At 51.6% G+C, this 18,393-nt stretch overlaps 1 protein-coding gene across 7 annotated transcripts in view; it reads right to left on the bottom strand.

The window, feature by feature from the left end:
• LOC104066067 (protein CEPU-1) overlaps window positions 1–18,393 on the bottom strand; it is a 418,198-nt gene that overhangs the window by 48,445 nt on the left and 351,360 nt on the right. For all 7 annotated transcript variants that reach the window (XM_054086959.1, XM_054086964.1, XM_054086961.1 and 4 more), the window contains one exon: window positions 12,317–12,549. In XM_054086959.1, the coding sequence (XP_053942934.1) occupies window positions 12,317–12,549 (233 nt within the window). The remainder of the gene's footprint in view (window positions 1–12,316; window positions 12,550–18,393) is intronic.

Genomic DNA, 18,393 nt, shown 5'->3' with positions numbered 1-18,393 from the left:
GGTAGAAAAGCACAGCTCTGTACAGCATCGCCCAGGAGCTGCGTTTTAAGAGATGCATTTAGGACAAGGCATCGCCATCTGCAGCCTCATTCCCCGGGCAGCGAGCGTTGCTCCCGAGCACGGCAATTTTGGCAGAGCAAAGCAATGAAAAACTCACGGAGTAAACAGAGCGGGGCACATGGAAGGATGCCTCACTGCCACTCTGCCCACGCGGTGGCTCCAGACGAAATTCCCCTTTCAGATTGCAATCTCTCCTCACTATCAAAACAAAGAGAGGGCAATATCCTTCCTACAGGCAATAAGGACAGGCTGAGAGAGTTGGGGTTGTTCAGCCTGGAGAAGAGAAGGCTCCAGGGACACCTCAGAGCAGCTTCCAGTGCTGAAAGGGGCTCCAGGAAAGCTGGGGAGGGGCTCTGGATCAGGAAGGGCAGCGATAAGACAAGGGGGAACAGCTTGAAACTGAAAGAGGGGAGATTGGGATGAAATCTAAGGAAGGAATGTATTCCTGTGAGGGTGGGGAGGCCCTGGCCCAGGTTGCCCAGAGCAGTGGTGGCTGCCCCATCCCTGGAGGGATTCCAGGCCAGGTTGGATGGGGCTTGGAGCCCCTGATCCAGTGGGAGGTGTCCCTGCCCATGGCAGGGGGTGGAACCGTATGGGCTTTGAGGTCCTTTCCAACCCAAACCATTCTATGATTCTATAAATAACACAGAAACTTCCCTGGAAAACTTGGCTAATGCCTCCCCACCTTTCTTTCACTCATGGTCCGTGCAAGAATGCAAGCCAGGATCCCCAATGGTGCCCCAACGGCAATGGCTGCACCAAACACACCAAACTCCTTTGGGAAGAGCCCCAAGCTCCTACTGTCCCATTGCCTGAGATTCAGTCATTTGTTTCTGGAATCGCCTTCAGGGGAACTGGCTGGAAAAATCAGCTCTAAAGGCCAAAAAGAAGAGCCAGATTAAAGTATCAACTCTGAATTTATGCTCAGGACTTAAGGTTTAATAATGCAACAGAAAATCAATATTTAATAAAGCAAATGATGGAGAAAAACACTGAATGGGAGATGAGCCGCTGCTCTTGTTTTCAAACATGTAACTCCCGGAGGAGCTGCTTTGGCAGGATGGATGCAGCACCAGATTGCCATGAAGAGTTGGCATGTAGGACACCCCAGGTCCCACCGATTCCAGCTCCAGTGTCAAGGGGGCTCATGGGTCTTTTATTAAAGGACAAACAAGGAATTACTGCGGTGGTCAGAGTCCAAATACCCATGGAGAGAGATCAAATGCTGATGCACAAGGGGAGCCGAGCAGCTGCCTCGCTAAAGAGGCCCAGATTTGTGCTAGGACTGCAGGCTGGGCTTGCGGAATGCAGGCAGCGGTGCAACCAAATCCAGGTTTCAAATGCATCAAGAAGAGCTGTCAAGGGATGGAGGTCTCCTGACAAGCCAGGAGGGAGCAAAGCAGAGGACAGGACAGGAAAAGGAGTAATGTTTTAAATCTGAGGGAGGAGAGATTTAGATTGGATATAAGGAAAAGATGGTTTAAAATGAGGGTGGTGAAACACTGGCACAGGTTATCCAGGGAGATAGGGGATGCCCCATCCCTGGAAACATTCAAGGTCAGGTTGGATGCGGCTTTGAGAAACCTTTTGAGGGTGGACTGGGTGACCTATACAGGTCTCTTCCAACCTAAAGCATTCTATGATGAATACGAAGATGATCCGAGGGTTGGAGCACATCCTGTAGGAGGACAGGCTGAGAGAGTTGGGGTTGTTCAGCCTGGAGAAGAGAAGGCTCCAGGGAGACCTTAGAGCAGCTTCCAGTGCTGAACGGGGCTCCAGGAAAGCTGGGGAGGGGCTCTGGATCAGGGAGGGCAGGCACAGGACAGGGGGGGAATTGTTTTAATGAAGGAGGGGAGAGGGGTGCTGAGCAGGAGAAGGGATGCTGGGCAGGAGAAGGGATGCTGGGCAGGAGAAGGGATTCAGGGCAGGAGAATGGATTCAGGGCAGGAGAAGGGATGCTGGGCAGGAGAATGGATTCAGGGCAGGAGAAGGGATGCTGGGCAGGAGAAGGGATGCTGGGCAGGGAGAGGGATGCTGGACAGGAGAAGGGATGCTGGGCAGGGAGAGGGATGCTGGACAGGAGAAAGGATGCAGCAAGGATGTAGGAGAGACGCTGGGGCGAGCTCGGCAGCTCTGCCTCCCTCCCCTGGAGGCTGGGGAAAACTGCAGCGAGCCCGTGCGAGGCCCTGAGCTGTGACCTTGTGCACAGCGACAGCCACCCCTGCGTCCAGGCTCCGCCAACGCCCACGAGTGGCCTCGCTGCGATGGGTCAGATTTGGGGTGAGCCCCACGGAACCAGGCTGAAGGAGCAAGCCTGAGGAATAGATGCTCCAAGATATACGATCCTGCAGTCCCAGCTTGCTTGAGCCATACCCAACCCCACCTCTGCCATGCCTGGGGCGCACAAAACACCGATTCCTGATGCAGCGTCCCCGGCAACGACCACCACTGCAGCAATGAACGCCTTTTTGAGCAGCAATCCACCCATCTCCCCACCCCACCACCTGCAATAGCCTTTCCAGCTCTTATACAACCTGTGCCACCAGCTGGGAAGGAGGGGATTTCTCCCCATGCCCACCCAGGTGATGGTGGCTGCTGCCTGGGAGCGTGCAGCTCGGGATGCATCCCCTTTCCATCCCATAAAGTTTGGAGATTCTGGATAAGTCCTCAAAGCAAAGGTGCTCAGCTCTCTCCAGGGCAGCAAAGGGGATCCGGTGCCCTTGGACAACACCTCTTCCCCTCACACGCAGCGTGCGCTGGGTTGCCTGTCTGCCCCTGCAGCTCGGCAATAATTTGTAGCTTGTGCCGGGATCCTTCACGATGAAAGATGACATATAAATATAAAACGTTATCACTCCATAACAGCCACATGCTATAAAACGCTAGGCACAAGGATCTGCAACTAGATGGAGGCAGCGCTTTAAATCCTTCCCTGCAGAGTTACGGCCGTTAAAACAACAGACCCGCTCCAAAGAGCTCCGGTGATGGAAGGAGAAGGCAGGCCCCAAGAAAAAGACAATTGTGAAATTAAGCAAATAGGGTGACTTTATAGCAGCGTGACCTTCCTGTGCTGACAACCCCAGGGTAGCTGTAGTACCAGCGTGCCAGCGACATTGCCTCCCATTCATCCCCTGCCGCGCCGCGCGGCGGATGCTTGGCGTTACCATGGTAACAATAAAGCGCTGGTACCAATATTACACTACAACGAGTTGACTCTGCTCCCGCGATTATGATAACAATGCTGTTACTGTAGTAACATTCCATTGTTGAGGTCTCACTGTTCTACCCTTAATTTTATTGTCGTAAGATTAAATTGCAATAATGTTATTGAGCCGCCATTAGCGTTACCACGGTAACAATAACATTAAGGTAGCGATATCACATTACAGTGGTCCGACCGTTCCACCACAAATATTTTAATGGAGTAAAACAAAAGAGATTGCTGCAGTGCCATTAAACTGCAGTGACCTCATTAACCACCACCGGCTTTATCACGCCAAACGACGGCACTTTGGAAACTATACGTGGAAGTGAGGAGATGCTGGATGCGCATCCCAAAGGTGTGGGTGCTGCTGTGCCATCCCTCCAGCTGGCAAAGTCCTTGGGAAGGAGCAGAATGCACCGTTCACGAGACCTGGAGACAACTTAAGTCCTCTTCCAGCCCTTCTTGGAGAGCTGTTGGCGCAGCGTGCCGCTGGCCTCCTGGTTTCACCTGCTCCGTTGAAAGGATTAGCGGAGCTGCTGTTGAATGGCTCCAGGTGAGGCTGGTGACCTCTCCTTGAAAGCCTTCGGAGAGGATGGGTGAACGGGGCTGCCGGGAGCTCACACGCTCAGAAAGGCTCAAAGAGGAGTAGGCTCTTCTTTTCTAGAAGAGGGGTGATCAGAGGGCAACTTGCGCGGCTCTGCTCATCTCCGAGGGAGTGGCAAAGAGAGTTACACCGAGCTTGCCTTGCTGCCACAAAAGCGCAGCTGGGGAGGAGGGAAATAGCAGAGCCACGGGGGTGTCGGAGGTGGAAATGGCCCCAGCAGGCATCGCCGTGCTGTCCCAGCACCAGGGCACGGCGCAGCTGGTGGGGATTGCAAAGGGCTCGTGTTGGTGCTGCTCAAAAGGAGCCCACAACACCCCGGATTACAGCATTAGCCGCTCGCTGGGGGGGAAAAACACAGAAATCCGGCACAGCCTCAGTGTACGCAAAAAGAAAAACACGAAGGAAATGAAAACGGTCTGTGTGCCCTATGAATCACCGGTTCTTCCTTCCCCTTGCTCCGTTTTCTTGCTAATTATTTCTCCTTGGGAACAGGATACATCCTCCCTTGGGTCTGGCGGCACCTGGCCCGCTAGCATCGCTGGGGTGCCAGGCGGGCACAGAGGAGCCCTTCCCTTCACCACTACTGCATTACCGACGTGCTCACTTCCCAATGAGGGCAGTGGTAGCACATTCAAGCAGAGTTTATAGAATCGTAGAACAGTTTGGGTTGGAAGGGATCTTAAAGATCATCCAGTTCCAACCCCCTGCCTTGGGTACGGACACCTCCCACTGGATCAGGGTGGTCAAAACCCGGTTCACCGCCCCGTCCTTCTCACTCTCTACTCCTCCTGCACCAGCGGAGCTACCCACACGCTCTAGGAAGGAGGACCTTCCCTGGAGGTGTTTAAGGAACGTGTTGACGAATTGCTTAGGGACATGGTTTAAGGGAGTGTTAGGAATGGTTGGACTCGATGATCCAGTGGGTCCTTTCCAACCTGGTGGTTCTATGATTCTATGACTGTATGATGTGCGGCAGCTGGAGAGGGGCACATCACCAGTGGGATGCAGCACATCCAGCTCCTTCCAGCAGCGGAGTGGGCACGTAACTGGGGCATGCCCAGAGCAAGCTATTCCAGTACGGAAACTGGAGTCTCTGCTTTTCCCCTGCCCTACCCCATGATATAATTGCTAATTAATAATAACGTTTAGCTCTCAGATAGCGTGTTCCATCTTCAAAGACCTCTGTCGACATTAACGAATTAATCCTCATCAACCCCCCTGTGAAGTAGGTGACAATTATTATCTCTGCCTCATAGATGTTAAATTGATTTGCAAAGAGGTCAAGTGACTTGGAGGAGGCCGGAGGGAACCTGCCCAGCTGCACGCCGGGTACGCGGCCGTGCTCCAAGGGAGTGCGGATGGGCACGTCTGAGGGTTAAACCCATGCAACGGATTGATAGGCCCCTACGGAGAAGCGAGGGATGGTAACCTTGGGTGGGAGATGGAGAGATCTGGGGGCAGCAATGGATGCAGGAGCAGCAGAGAGGAGGGGATGCTTCCAAGGGCAGAGCACAATGGGGATGCAAAGCTAACTAGGACAGTGTGCGAGAGTGTGCACAGCCCTGATCATAGAATCATAGAATAATAGAATCATAGAATCATAGTTTGGGTTGGAAGGGACCTTAAACATCATCCAGTTCCAACCCCCCTGCCATGGGCAGGGACATCCCACTGGATCAGACTGCCCAAGGTCCATCCAACCTGGCCTTGAACACCTCCAGGGATGGGGCAGCCACCACTGCTCTGGGCAACCTGGGCCAGGGCCTCCCCACTCTCATGGTGAAGAAATTCTTCCTAATGTCCAGTCTAAATCTGCCTCTCTCCAGTTTAAAACCATTATCCCTCACCCTATCCCCACAAGCCTTTGTGAAGTCTCTCCCCAGCCTTCTTGTAGCACCTTCAGGTACTGGAAAGTCGTTGTAAGATCTCCTCGGAGCCTTCTCTTCTCCATGCTGACCAACCCCAACTCTCTCAGCCTGTCTCATACGGAAGGTGCTCCAGCCCTCCGATCATCTTTGTAGCCTCCTCTGGACCCGTTCCCACAGCTCCATATCCATATCCTGATGCAAAAGTAAAAGATGCTTTGACGGATTGACGGTGATTACAACAAAAGAGAGACAGAGCAGGAATGCATCAGTCAAAGGAGCTGAGAGGGCAGGTGAAACAAGAGAGGATTTTGATTTTGTGCTGCTGGTTTCTACCCCTCCATCACTTTGTGGAGGCTCTCCCAGCTCTCCACATGCCTTTTAGAAAGCATTAATTAAACCCGATTTTGCTTCTAGACGGGACAGCAGCTTTCATAGAGGAAAGGTGTGGACACACTAGAACAACCCATGCCAGGAGCAGCCTGTGTGGTTTCTACTGAGAAGCACCCTATCCAGCCTGAAACTCCAGTCCATAGCCTCATGTGTGGTCAACATCTAAGCTTGCCAGGGGAGAGTTAGGGCATTAGGAGAAGGTTCTTCCCCCAGGGGGTGGTGGAGCACTGGAACAGCTCCCAGGGAAGCAGTCACAGCCTGACAATATTCCAGAAGCCTTTGGCCAACACCCTCAGCCCTGCAGTGGGAATGTTGGGGTTGTCCTGTGCAGGGGCAGGAGTTGGAATCAAAGGCCCTTGTGGATCCCTTCCAACTCAGGACAGTCTATGGTTCTATGATTCTAACATCTACAAGTCCTCATACCACTGAGTTACCAAAGAACGGTGGGCAAATCTCTCTGTCCCTCCGCACCCCCAGCACCGGTGGCTTTGGCAGCACAGAGGACAGGCTCAGCCCCAGAGCTGCCTGGCCAGTGGGCAGCACTGCCAAAGCTCCTGGGCTGAGAGTGGTCAGGAAGGCTTTTTTTACGCCGAAGAAGTGTTCCAGGCCAGGTTGGATGGGGCTTGGAGCACCCTGATCCAGTGGGAGGTGCCCATGCCCATGGAAGGGGGGTTGAAACTGGACGGGCTTTGAGGTCTCTTCCAACCCAAACCATTCCATGGTTCAACCAGGACCCCCAGATTCCATCCCTGGAGGGGTTCCAGGCCAGGTTGGATTGGCCTCGGAGCAACCTGATCCAGTCGGAGGTGTCTCTGCCCATGGCAGGGGTTGGAACTGGATGGGCTTTGAGGTCCCTTCCAAACCAAACCATTCTATGATCCTGTAAAGGCTCTGAGCGTCTCTGGCAAAATAAATCCAAGTGCAAGCAATGCATTCCCACCTCTCTGTTTTCCCCACAAACCACCTTGAAGCCTCTGGACAGGAGTGACGATGACTGCAGGACTGATCCTTCCTCCCAGCTTATGCCACCACGTAGGTAGAAGCACGGCAAGCATTTTCCACTCACCTTGCCACGAGGCAAAAAAGCAGCCACAAAAAGTTACTGTCCTCCTTCTCCCACGAGTGAAAGGGGCTTATGGCATCAAAAGAAAAATTAATTGGGCTGGTTCAGCTCTTGAAACAAAGCTGGCTCCGGCGTCGCAGCCCCACCAGTGGCTTTATCTCCCCGGCACACACCTCGGCAGCGATGCTCCCAGGCCCAGATGCCACTTGTGCCCCCCAACACCGGGGCAGCCCCGCATCACCTGCGCCCGCAGCCCCGACTCCTTCGAGCAGGTAATTAACTCGCCAACAAAGGCGGGGATTTTTGCAGATTAACCCAGGCCTGGGAAGGAGTGGGAGAACTCATTTACACCAAACAAAAGGGGAGGGGTGATTAGTTGCTCCAGTGACAACAGAAAGAGCCAGATAGGGCCAGGGAGACTGATAAAGGAGCAAGAAAGCCTCATATCCCCTAGTTCCCTGCTTTTTTTTTTTCTTTTTCTTTCTTTCTTTCTAAGCACTAAAATTCCACCATTTTCTATCATGCAAATTTATGTGCCTAAGTGAGATTAAACTCCGGCAGGCACTGTGCCTTCTTGCCCAAGTCCATTTCCCGTGCCGAGATAAGGCCAACTTTCCTTAATGCATCTTACAAGGCAGTGGGAGTGTTTTGCAGGCGCACATTGGAGACGGCTTATTATCCATACAAATAAAAGCTTTTCCAGACACCGTCGTCCTCCTCCGCCACCCTCCCCTCTCTCTTTTAAACCCAGAAACCCAGAGAAGAGCTTAAAGAGCTGAAGTGTCCTGCAGGGAGCCAGGAGAAGGGGGAGGCTGCGCCTGAGATGCTGCTGTTGGGGGGAAGAAGTGGGACTTGCTAAGGAAACCAGAGTGGGATACAGGAGAGGAGAGGGAGGGAAAGCATCATTCCTCAGATGTCAAATGGGTCCTCTTCCCTCCGGGTTTCTCCCTCCCTGCAAGTGGGATTCCCCTGGATTTGGAGCGCTTAGAGCATCTTCCAGTAGTGAAAGGGGCTACAGGAGAGGTGGGGAGGGACTTTTTTACAAGGGCAGGGAGTGATAGGATGAGAGGGAATGGCTTTAAATCAGAAGGGGGAAGATTGACATTAGGCATAAGGAGAATTCTTCAAAACAAGGGCGGTGAAGCACTGGCTCAGGGTGCCCAGAGCAGTGGTGGCTGCCCCATCCCTGGAGGGGTTCCAGGCCAGGTTGGATGGGGCTTGGAGATCCTGATCCAGTGGGAGGTGTCCCTGCTCATGGCATAGGGTGGGACTGGATGGGCTTTGAGGTCCCTTCCAGCCCAAACCATTCCATGATTTTGTCTCATTGGGATTTTCACACCGAAACACATCTCTCATCCAAAATGAACTCCTGCAAATGCTTCCTGGTGCTTAAATGGGTCCTACAGCAACTCCTCTTAGGAAGAAATGAGGGGTGAGTGAGCTGCACAAGCAGGGACCACCTTCCAGACGCTGCAGATGACACGGGCGCTCCCTGAGCTGTTCCTTTTAGGTCCAACTGTAGTCTGGAAGCTTTGTTCCTGGGGACACTGAGGTGCAAAGAATGTCCTTGTACCTTTTGCAGCTATGTTCTTGGCTCATATCAACCTGGCATCGCCAACGTTGAGCCTGACCCCATTTAACTCAGTGCCCAAAATAGCAGCCCTGAACTTTGATGCATTCAATGCCAAAGGTCTGTTGTCTCATTCCTGGGCTCATTTGTCCCACATTAGTGCCGAGGCAGCGGGAAGGAGGGATGCACTGACCTGCTATTCCTGGATCGGCAGCAATCACCTTTTGCCTTTTGTACAGGATTTCAAGACTGACAAGTGTTTCTGAAAGCCTGACCGGCGAGAGAAGGTGGGAGAAATGGGCTTGCATCATCTTGGAAAGAAAGTGGCTAAGCGGTAACACGATAACAACCTTCCCAAAAGCTAAAGGTTGTTACAAAGAGGACACTGATCAATTGTTCCTCACGTCCTCTGGGAAGAGGCTGAGAAAAACTCCACTTCATTTGCAACAAAGAAGGTTTAAGTTAGATATTAGCTATACATTTTCTAATTATATAGGTAGCGAAGCAGTAGAATAGAGCGTCTGGGGAGGGTGAAGAACCTGCTTTGTTAAAGATTTTTCAAGAATAGCTTTCACGCGTGTTTGCCAGCGATGTCTCTGCCTCGTTGCAGGGGTACGGGCTAAATTAGCTCTTGAGGTGCCTTCTACCCACCTATTTTGGGATCTCAGCCATCAATACAGTCAACCTAGAAATAAAGGTGTAGCGCTTCCCTCACCGCAGCCTGGGCATCCTTGGTTCCTGGTGGTTTCTAGTTGATTCTCTCCTGTGCCTTAGGCTACCAAACATCATACCCTAAAGGAAGCTCCTTCTCCCATCCCTACCCCTTTTCTGCTTTTTGTTCTTCTCCCTCCAGCAGAACCTTGGCAGCCACCAGGGATCCCCCAGCTCCTCACTGTCTCTCTCCACATTCAGTTTCAAGCAATATCCCTTGAACTCGGGGAGGAGGAGGGATGCAAGGCTTGGGCTGAAGGTGTTTGAGGAGCAGCAGGCTGCTGCAATCCCAGGCGGAAGGGGAAGAGCTCCTTGCTTCCCCACGGCCAGTCCCTTCGGGCAGTGCAGCCTGCCCCGGGGTATGATTTAATTGCATCCTGAGATGCTGAAGTGCTCCTGCATCCATAGCTGTACCTTCAGGCTCTTTCCTGGTGCACCAAGGGGAAAGTCAGGATCTGCTTAGCACAACCTGCACACCTCCAGTCTCTGGCAGCACCTGGACTAACCCCATTTAAAAGAGGAGATCCCCTTTTCTGTCTCCTCTGACTGCTTATCCTTTCCTTCCAGGCTGTGGGAAGGGGCAGGAGGCCCCACAGCTGTGTGCTGAACTTGGCACATCCCTGAAAGCTGCTGCTCAGACACCTTGATTTTCTGGGAGGGAGAGGTGAGCAGCACATCCTGCAAGCTGAACATCATTTAGGACAAGATTATAGAGTATTGTCTATTTATTGGGCCCATTTTCCAAGGCAAGAGAGTTAATCCTGGCACTCAAATCAAATTTTAATCGGGATCATTAAGGCAGGCCTCCCTTTAATTGGATGTGATATCCACCTTCATGTCCTGTTTCAGCACATTGCTTCACACTATGTTCTTGCCACCTTCCACCCAAGAAAGAGCTGGGTGAGTCCTTGAAATCAGAACGCCGGCTCCTGAGAGCCAGTATTTCTCTTGGCAGTGGTGAGGACTCACCTCGTTACAGGACTGAACCCATCACTCCAGTACTTAATTACATTGCTTCAACAATTTATGATTTAACCTTTTCCTCCAGTGCCCAAACATCTCTTCTTAACAACACAGCAAAGCACAGGAGGGGTGGACCTGGATGTCTGGTGATACGGGATATTTAGCTCAGGAAACAAGAATCAGAAAGGAACAGATAGAAATTGTCCTGCATCACCCCAGCGCCTGATAGCAACTTCAGAACTTGCGGGTGATCGACTTTGGCTTAAGAAACTCAGGCAGGTAATAACAGATTGCAAGATAAACAGCAAGGACCCAGGCTGGCAAAGCATCCACTTTCTCTCCGCGATTAATGGAGATGGAGAAAGTCCGGCTCTGTTTAGTTTGCTTGATTGCTTGAAGAGGAAAGAGAAAACGGAAAAGGGAGAGAAGGGAGGGGGAAATAAAAGCCTCGGGTTCTGGGGTTTTTTTTGCCCTTTCTATTCATTAGGCTGTCAATAACGCTCAGGCCTGGCATATCGACGGCGGATTAGCTCTACCCGACTCTGTGTACAAGACCAATGCCTTTTTAACCCAGCTTGTTTCCAAATCAATACACCCATCAGCATTCGAAAATTAGCCCGAGACGAGATTCCAATACTCGAGCTGGTGTGTCATGCTAAGAGGGCTCCTGGCCAAATCACAGGATAAGGAGAAGGAGAAGGAGAAGGAGAAGGAGAAGGAGAAGGAGAGAAGAAGAAGTGGAAGAGGAAGAAGAAGGAGAAGGAGAAGAAGAGAAGAAGAAGTGGAAGAGGAAGAAGAAGGAGAAGGAGAAGAAGAGAAGAAGAAGTGGAAGAGGAAGAAGAAGGAGAAGGAGAAGAAGAGAAGAAGAAGTGGAAGAGGAAGAAGAAGGAGAAGGAGAAGAAGAAGAAGAAGAAGAAGAAGAAGAAGAAGAAGAAGAAGAAGAGGAGGAAGAAGAAGAAGAAGAGGAGAAAGAGGAAGAAGAAGAAGAAGAGGAGAAGGAGGAAGAAGAAGAAGAAGAAGAAGAAGAAGAAGAAGAAGAAGAAGAAGAAGAGGAAGAAGAGGAAGAAGGAAAAAATGATTGCTAGGAAGGGATTAGAAATTTTCCATTAATCTTCCCCAAGACTGCCTCCCTAGGAGCATGCTGTGCCCCATATGTCCCACCACCCAGAGTCTCCCTTGCCCAGCACGCGTCCTGCAGCATGGACACAGGAGCTATCTTGTGTGAATGTCCATCTGCTTGACCATTGCGTGTGGCCACGCTTGTCCATTCCCCCTCAGGAGCACATGTGTGCTCGCACGCTTGGTGAAGAGCGCATGTAGGCAACCTGCAGACTGTGCAGCCTCGGCAAGGCGTGCCCACGTGCCTTGGCCACCTCAAGTGCTCCACCACTCCATGCTGGCCTTCCTCCTCCTCCTCCTCCCAAAAGTACAGAGTTTCAATACACAAACACATATTGTTGCTAGGCATACACACACCCCCACAGAGTACACAAATCTGCCAGCGCTCTCTTTTCTCCCAACACAAGTTTTACTTCAAGCATTGCCTTCAGCACGGGGAAAAAAAAAATCCCATCAAAATACAACAACAACAAACAGCAACAAGAGTTTGCCAGTGACTATTTTGGGAGGCAGAGCTGCCTGAATCAGAGTCCCATGATGACTCCAGGAAAGTTGGATAAACGTGACTGCAAACGCCTGGCACTGCCCAGCTTCACCGGGACTCTCTAAGCCCATTGATCTGCCTCTACGTTTGCACCAAGTTGTCTTAGATGAAGTAGAATTCAATGTAGGAACAGCGGGAGGAGAAGAAAACGGGTCAAAAGGGATAAATAGCAATCAAAGCCCCCACACCCAACCCCTCTACAAATTCCCTTCCTCTTACCTTGCACGATGAGATGAACGCGTGATGTCTTGGGGTGATTGTCTGTCTGCACGGAGCAGGTGTAGGGGCCCTCATCGTACACATCCACATCTTTGATCAGGATGCTGTACTGGGTGTTAGTGTTGGCCAAGAGCACCACCCGAGGGTCCAAGCACCACTTGTCATTGCCGGCATAGAGGATGCTGCTGCGGTTCAGCCAGGCCACTCGGGTGACTCGGTTATCCACGGAGCACCTGGGGAGAGGCAGAGAGGTGACCCATCAGCACGCTGCTCCTGGGCGCTCTGCCCTCCCTTCCCCAGCCCCTCCCGATGCTATTTTCAGCTTTGCTGCCAGCAGCAGTTTCAGAGACCAAAGAGGACAATGTCAGCACTTTACCTGTGGTGCTCAGGGCACCAACATCCTTCTAAACCAGTGGCTCCTGACATCTGCCCAAGAGCTTCACAGCAATTTCAGGTGTAGAGAGGTCAGAGCCACTCAGCATTGGTCACCAAAGGACCTTTCACTCTTCCTTTCCCATTTACTCCTTTGCAAACACAGAGACAACCACAGCTGAGCCAAAACCTCCAACTGGTGTCCAAACTACACTTTTTTTGGGGGGGGCAAATACAGGTTGCTACCATCACCTTAAACCCATCGCTTGTCATTGCCTCCACAGACCTCCCTATCCCTGCAAACAGGCAAAGAAATGCAAAGCAGAGCTGGGAAAGCAGCTCGCTCTGCTTCACGAAGGAGTGAGGGAAATATATCTCAGGAGAATGCCAGCTCTGACACTCTCTAAAGAGAAACCTTGAGCTTCCTACCATTTGTCCCCTCCGTCAGCTCTTCCTTCCTTAGCCATCATCTGCATCGCTGCATCTCCCTCACTGATTGCACCTCACCCCTGGTAAGCATTTCACTGTCCAAGTGATGTTTGGGAGGTAGAAAGCTTTGTTCCAGCCTCATTAACAACCTGAGCCCTCTGAAGATGACTACATGGCACAACCGAGAAGAGACTTTGCTCCTGAAGGGGATTGTTTTCCTGTCCACAGCAGCAGAGGCCAGTCTTGCTCTTCCTAACCGTTTCTGCCAGCCCTGGAACCCTATATCCCTACATCTCCAAGCAAGGTATGAATCCTCCATTTCCTCGAATTGACTCCAGATGAGTTAAGAGCACAGGGGGACTGGAGGCAGCAGAAACCCGCAGCCCCCAAGCCAGCTAAAACCCGGCTTCTCTCCGAGCAAGTTTAGGATTACGGAGCTGTTACGACTTAGCTGCGCTTTGCCGGATGCCAACAACAGAGGATAATGTCCCTGCATAAAACTACTCAGCCTCAGATCCACTGTTTATATTCTCCCCAACCTACTTCATTACTCGTGCAGTGGCTGGGATGCAAATTAACTCTGGAGACCTCGAAAAAGAGTGTGCATCAGCCTCTGGGAGGTCTTGCAGGGGGTAACATTGCTGAATGCAAGGGGCTTAATGGGCTACACATGCCAGAATGGGGCAGGAGAGGAGTTAGGAGCAAAGATCAATGTATCTGCTCAATGTGATCCGTCAGAGACCTATCCTGACACTTCAGGAATTGTTTCTCAGGACAAGCACACTTGGGTAGAGCCGCTAAGTAGTAATAATATAAGCAAGACAGCATAAGTCAAAGAATCATAGAATCATGGAATGGTTTGGGTTGGAAGGGACCTCAAAGCCCATCCAGACGCACCCCACTGCCATGGGCAGGGTCACCTCCCACTGGATCAGGGGCTCCAAGCCCCATCCAACCTGGCCTGGAACCCCTCCAGGGATGGGGCAGCCACCACTGCTCTGGGCACCCTGGGCCAGGGCCTCCCCACCCTCACAGCAAAACATTTCTCCCTAAGATCTCATCTCAACCTCCCCTCTCTCAGCTGAAAACCATTCCCTCTTGTCCTCTCCCTCATCCTATCCCTGTCCAGAGCCCCTCTCCAGCTTTTCTGGAGCCCCTTTTGGTACTGGAAGATCACTCTAAGGTCTCCCTGGAGCTTTCTCTTCTCCAGGCTGAACAACCCCAACTCTCTCAGCCTGTCCTCGTACGGGAGGTGCTCCAACCCTCAGATCATCTCTGTGGCCTCCTCTGGACTTGCTCCAACAGATTCATGTCCTTCCTGCGCTGAGGACTCACTGAAGTCCATGCAGCTGCCCCCAGCCTCTCTCCCTGCCTCTGCCTGCCCGTGTCCTCCCTGGTGGGCTGCTTCCCTTCCCCTGACCACTTGAGATGCCAGGAAAGATGCAGGTATTCCCCTGGGGACAAGCTGTCTCATCTCACCTAGTTCTTTTTGGAGGTTCCTCTTTGGCCCCCATGATTACAGAAGAATCCCCTCAGCCTCAACAAACAACATCTGGAGGTTAGCGATGATGGATCCCCATGAGGTGATGTTCCCAAGGTGAGATGGGTGGTCCGCAGCCCAGGACTCCCTTTGCTGATTTGCTAGGCAAGTCCCCAAGCTACTGCACCATCCACCCTCTCTGGTGTGAAAAACATCCAATAAATTAACCACTTTTACTGCTGTTCCATAATGATATTACGATAATAATAAATTAAATGTGAGCAGATTTTTATTAGCTGCATAAAAAAAGGCAATAGATTCAGCCTGGGCTGAACACCAAGAACTCGGCTCTTGCCTTCAGCTGCATTACAACTTGAGCAAAACCTCAGAGTTTAGTTGCTTGTGTTGAATACAACTTCAGATTTCCTTCCCAGAGGATGGTTTAAGTGTATTTTTTCAATCTCAACGATGCTAGTAGCTTGGACCTACAGGGCTCGAACGAAATGCAAGTGGATATTGGGTGCCTGGCTCTGCCCTGCCCATCACAATGCCGTCAAAGAGGTTCTTGCAGCGAGCAGTGCGCCTGCACAAGCACAGGGGTGTCCACCCTCACTGCCAAAGCCAAACGGTGGAGAAGGACTGGGTGATGAGAAGCCAGATGTGGCTTCAATTCCTCAGACTGATCCCTTCTGTGGAGACGATCGCTGAGGACCCGTAAGGAGGCTGAACCAAAAATATATATTTCCTCTCTCCTCCTCCACACCAGTTCTTTCTTTTTTTTTTTGTGAAATGCATCAGTTTGGAGATCCCTGGATAATAATGGAGCCAGACAGTGTGTAATCCAAGCATTCCCTCTATCATATGGGCATTTAAGTGCTTTTGAAAAGCAACGGGGCTCAGGTAACGCATGAGGCAACAGTGAAATAAGTGCTTTTGCCCTTCACAGCGCCCGGTCACAATCTCTTCTTATCACCTAGACACGCTTCTCTGTTCCTGGGATTGGCAAGCTTAAAGGTGTTATTTTATTTTCTTCCCTGCCTCTTAAAGCTCCCGAGCCTATATATATATATATATAAAAGAAAGCGCAGAAGCAGCTCCTGGGAAAGACGCTTTGACCTGTGGATACGGTGTGCTATTTAGGGGATGGTAGGTCATGCTCCTACCCGAGCTCCTTCCAACGCTGCTCCTCCTCACACAAGCACGGGTTGGGGTCCCCGTGGCCAGGGCTCACCACAGTGAACTGATGCTCTTCCCGCCTCTCCATCTGCTCCTCCTTCCCTCCTCCAGAAGCTCCTCTCTCCACAAGCCCGAAGCAGGGATGGGAAGCCCTCCTCTCCCGCACCCAAGCAGCCAAGTGGAAAACCTTTGGCCGGGAAGTCGGGCTCCAAGCACAGGTGGAAAGCAAAGCCCGCAGCCTCCCCCTTTCCACCCTAGTCCTGGCAAGGTATAAAGCCCCATGATGCTTCCTCCACCGCACTGGAGGTTCTCACACCATGATGTGCCAGGGAGAGAAGGGAAAAAAGAGGTCCCCAGGGTGCCGGAAAACAGCATTTGCCTCCAAAAAGTAGATGTAAAAATAATGAAGAACAGATGAGGTAATTTTCTCAGTCAAGATACTTAATCCGTATTATGTTCCTGCTCAGAAGACAAAGCCTTTTCCTCCAGGAAGACGAAAACCTGCCAAATATCAGCATAAGGATGAGAGGATACCGCTCCCTCTCTCGGCTCTTTCTTCCCCTCTAAACTCAGAGTCTTAAGCCTCAGTGTTTTTCCTCCGGGAGGTGGAAACTACTAACACACCACTGCTGCACCATTGGCCAGGGGGGCAGTGATGATTTGCAGAGAAACGTAGCTCCTCACCCTGCCCCAGACCCTCTGCTCCCTGGGGGAACCTCAAACTGACCTTGAGCAGTGGACTTAGGGTGGTTTAAGACAGTTGCACGCACCAACGAAACACAAGAGCTGTGGGCTTACGTCTTTTCTACCGATGCCAACCCGCCTGCTCATGCCCTTGGTGCCCACTCTCTGGTCAACGATGCACGGTGGGTGCAGAAGGGATACAGGCACAGAAAGGATAAGGACAGAAGCCGGTGCTGCCCTTTCTAGACCCACTAAGTTCTCCTGCAGCCAAAGCTCCTTGGCTTTGTTATCCACCCTCTCCAAGCAAGTTGGTCCACTAGGGACTGGCCACTGTCCCCCAAACCAGGGAGCACCCCTGCAGTTTGAGGGGCTGAGCTCAGGCAGTCAAAGTCTTTGTGTCTGTACCTTCCACACCCTACATGAGGGGCCCGTAGGTGCTGCTGCCAGCGTGCCCGGCTACAGGGACACCAGTCAAAGACAGAGACTGGAAGAGGCAAAACATCATCAACATCACCCCTGGAGGTGTTTAAGGAATGGGTGGATGAAGTGTTAGGGACATGGTTTAAGGGAGTGTTAGGAATGGTTGGATTCTATGATCCAGTGGGTCCTTTCCAACCTGGTGATTCTGTGATTCAGGTTTCTACCACTTGAAGTGACACAACCACAAAGACGAGCAGGGCCGAGAATGTCAACAAAGCCCTTGGTGGGGACAAAACAGCCCTGGCCAGACGGAGCAGACTGCTTTGCAGACACAGACCTTCTCCCAAAGAGTCCACAGCATCCACCAAAATCCAGTATCAGGAATAAATAAGCAACAGAGTGAGAGTGACAAAGCTGAGTGCCCTGACTACCAATCCTGCCCGTGCTTCACCCAGCCCCCGACACCTCCCTGCGTTGTCAGCGCAGACACTTTCGGCACAAGCCAGCAACGATGTCCCCTCCTGAATTTCTCTCTTTGCTTTCGTGAGTTTGCACACAGAAAATGACGGGAGAGGAGGTGGATCGGCAGTGGGGGGAAGGAGGTTTTTAATTACTGAAGTGTAGTAATTGGCACATAACACTTTTTTTTGTTGCCTCTTATGCGGATTGCTGGTGTTCCAGAGGGTTGGGCTGGAGAGCACAGATTGTCGCAACTCAGCAGGACACACAAGAAATGAATAACGTTAATTAGAACTGAAAAGGGCTCAGCGAAATTACCAACCTGATTACCACTTTCAATGCAATTATCAGGGTACAAGCTCCATTACGGGGAGGCAGGGACTCCGCTAACTCTGGCTCACCCCAGCAAACTTGGTGGCCCAACGTGGGGCTGTCACCAAGCTGACCTCCATCCCTGCCCTTGACACCTCCTTGGGCTCTTTTCTCCCTCCACCACCACTTAATTTTCACTTTGTGCCCTCCCTTGATGAACCCCCTTCCCAAATCCAGGCCACCTGATGGAGATACACACATCTCACCATGGCAATGACCCACCATCAAGCATCTTTAGATGTCTTTTTCTTCCCAGTCTAACTCAACACTTCCCAGACACCTCTGGATTTTGAAGCAAACCCTTCCACACCAGCAGTGTTTGTCTCTGCTATGGGTTAAGACCAAGCTGGAGCTCAGCTTGCAGAAACTACCTGGGTGTAAAACCTTCCCCCTGAGGCTGGGCAAGGAAAGAAGCTTCTCATGTCCCAGGCAGCATCTTCCAGCCTCTGTACCATCAGCTGTGCTATAAATGATCAACTAAACCAGACCGCCGCCAGAGGCAGAAGCTTCACATCCCAGATTTATTTCTGTGATTATCACATTTTATTGTTATTTATTAGGATTAATTAAAGGCCGGGCTGTGAACAACTCAATCCCGTTCAGGCACAGTCCTGCTGCTCTCGCAGACTTCCCTACGATGTTTATGCTCTGGTGGCAGCAGAAGTTTGACCATCGATTCCTGAGC

This window comes from Cuculus canorus, chromosome 23 (genome assembly GCF_017976375.1).
Source record: "Cuculus canorus isolate bCucCan1 chromosome 23, bCucCan1.pri, whole genome shotgun sequence".
Classification (NCBI taxonomy): Eukaryota; Metazoa; Chordata; class Aves; order Cuculiformes; family Cuculidae; genus Cuculus; species Cuculus canorus.
This window is presented reverse-complemented; position numbering and strand designations above follow the sequence as displayed.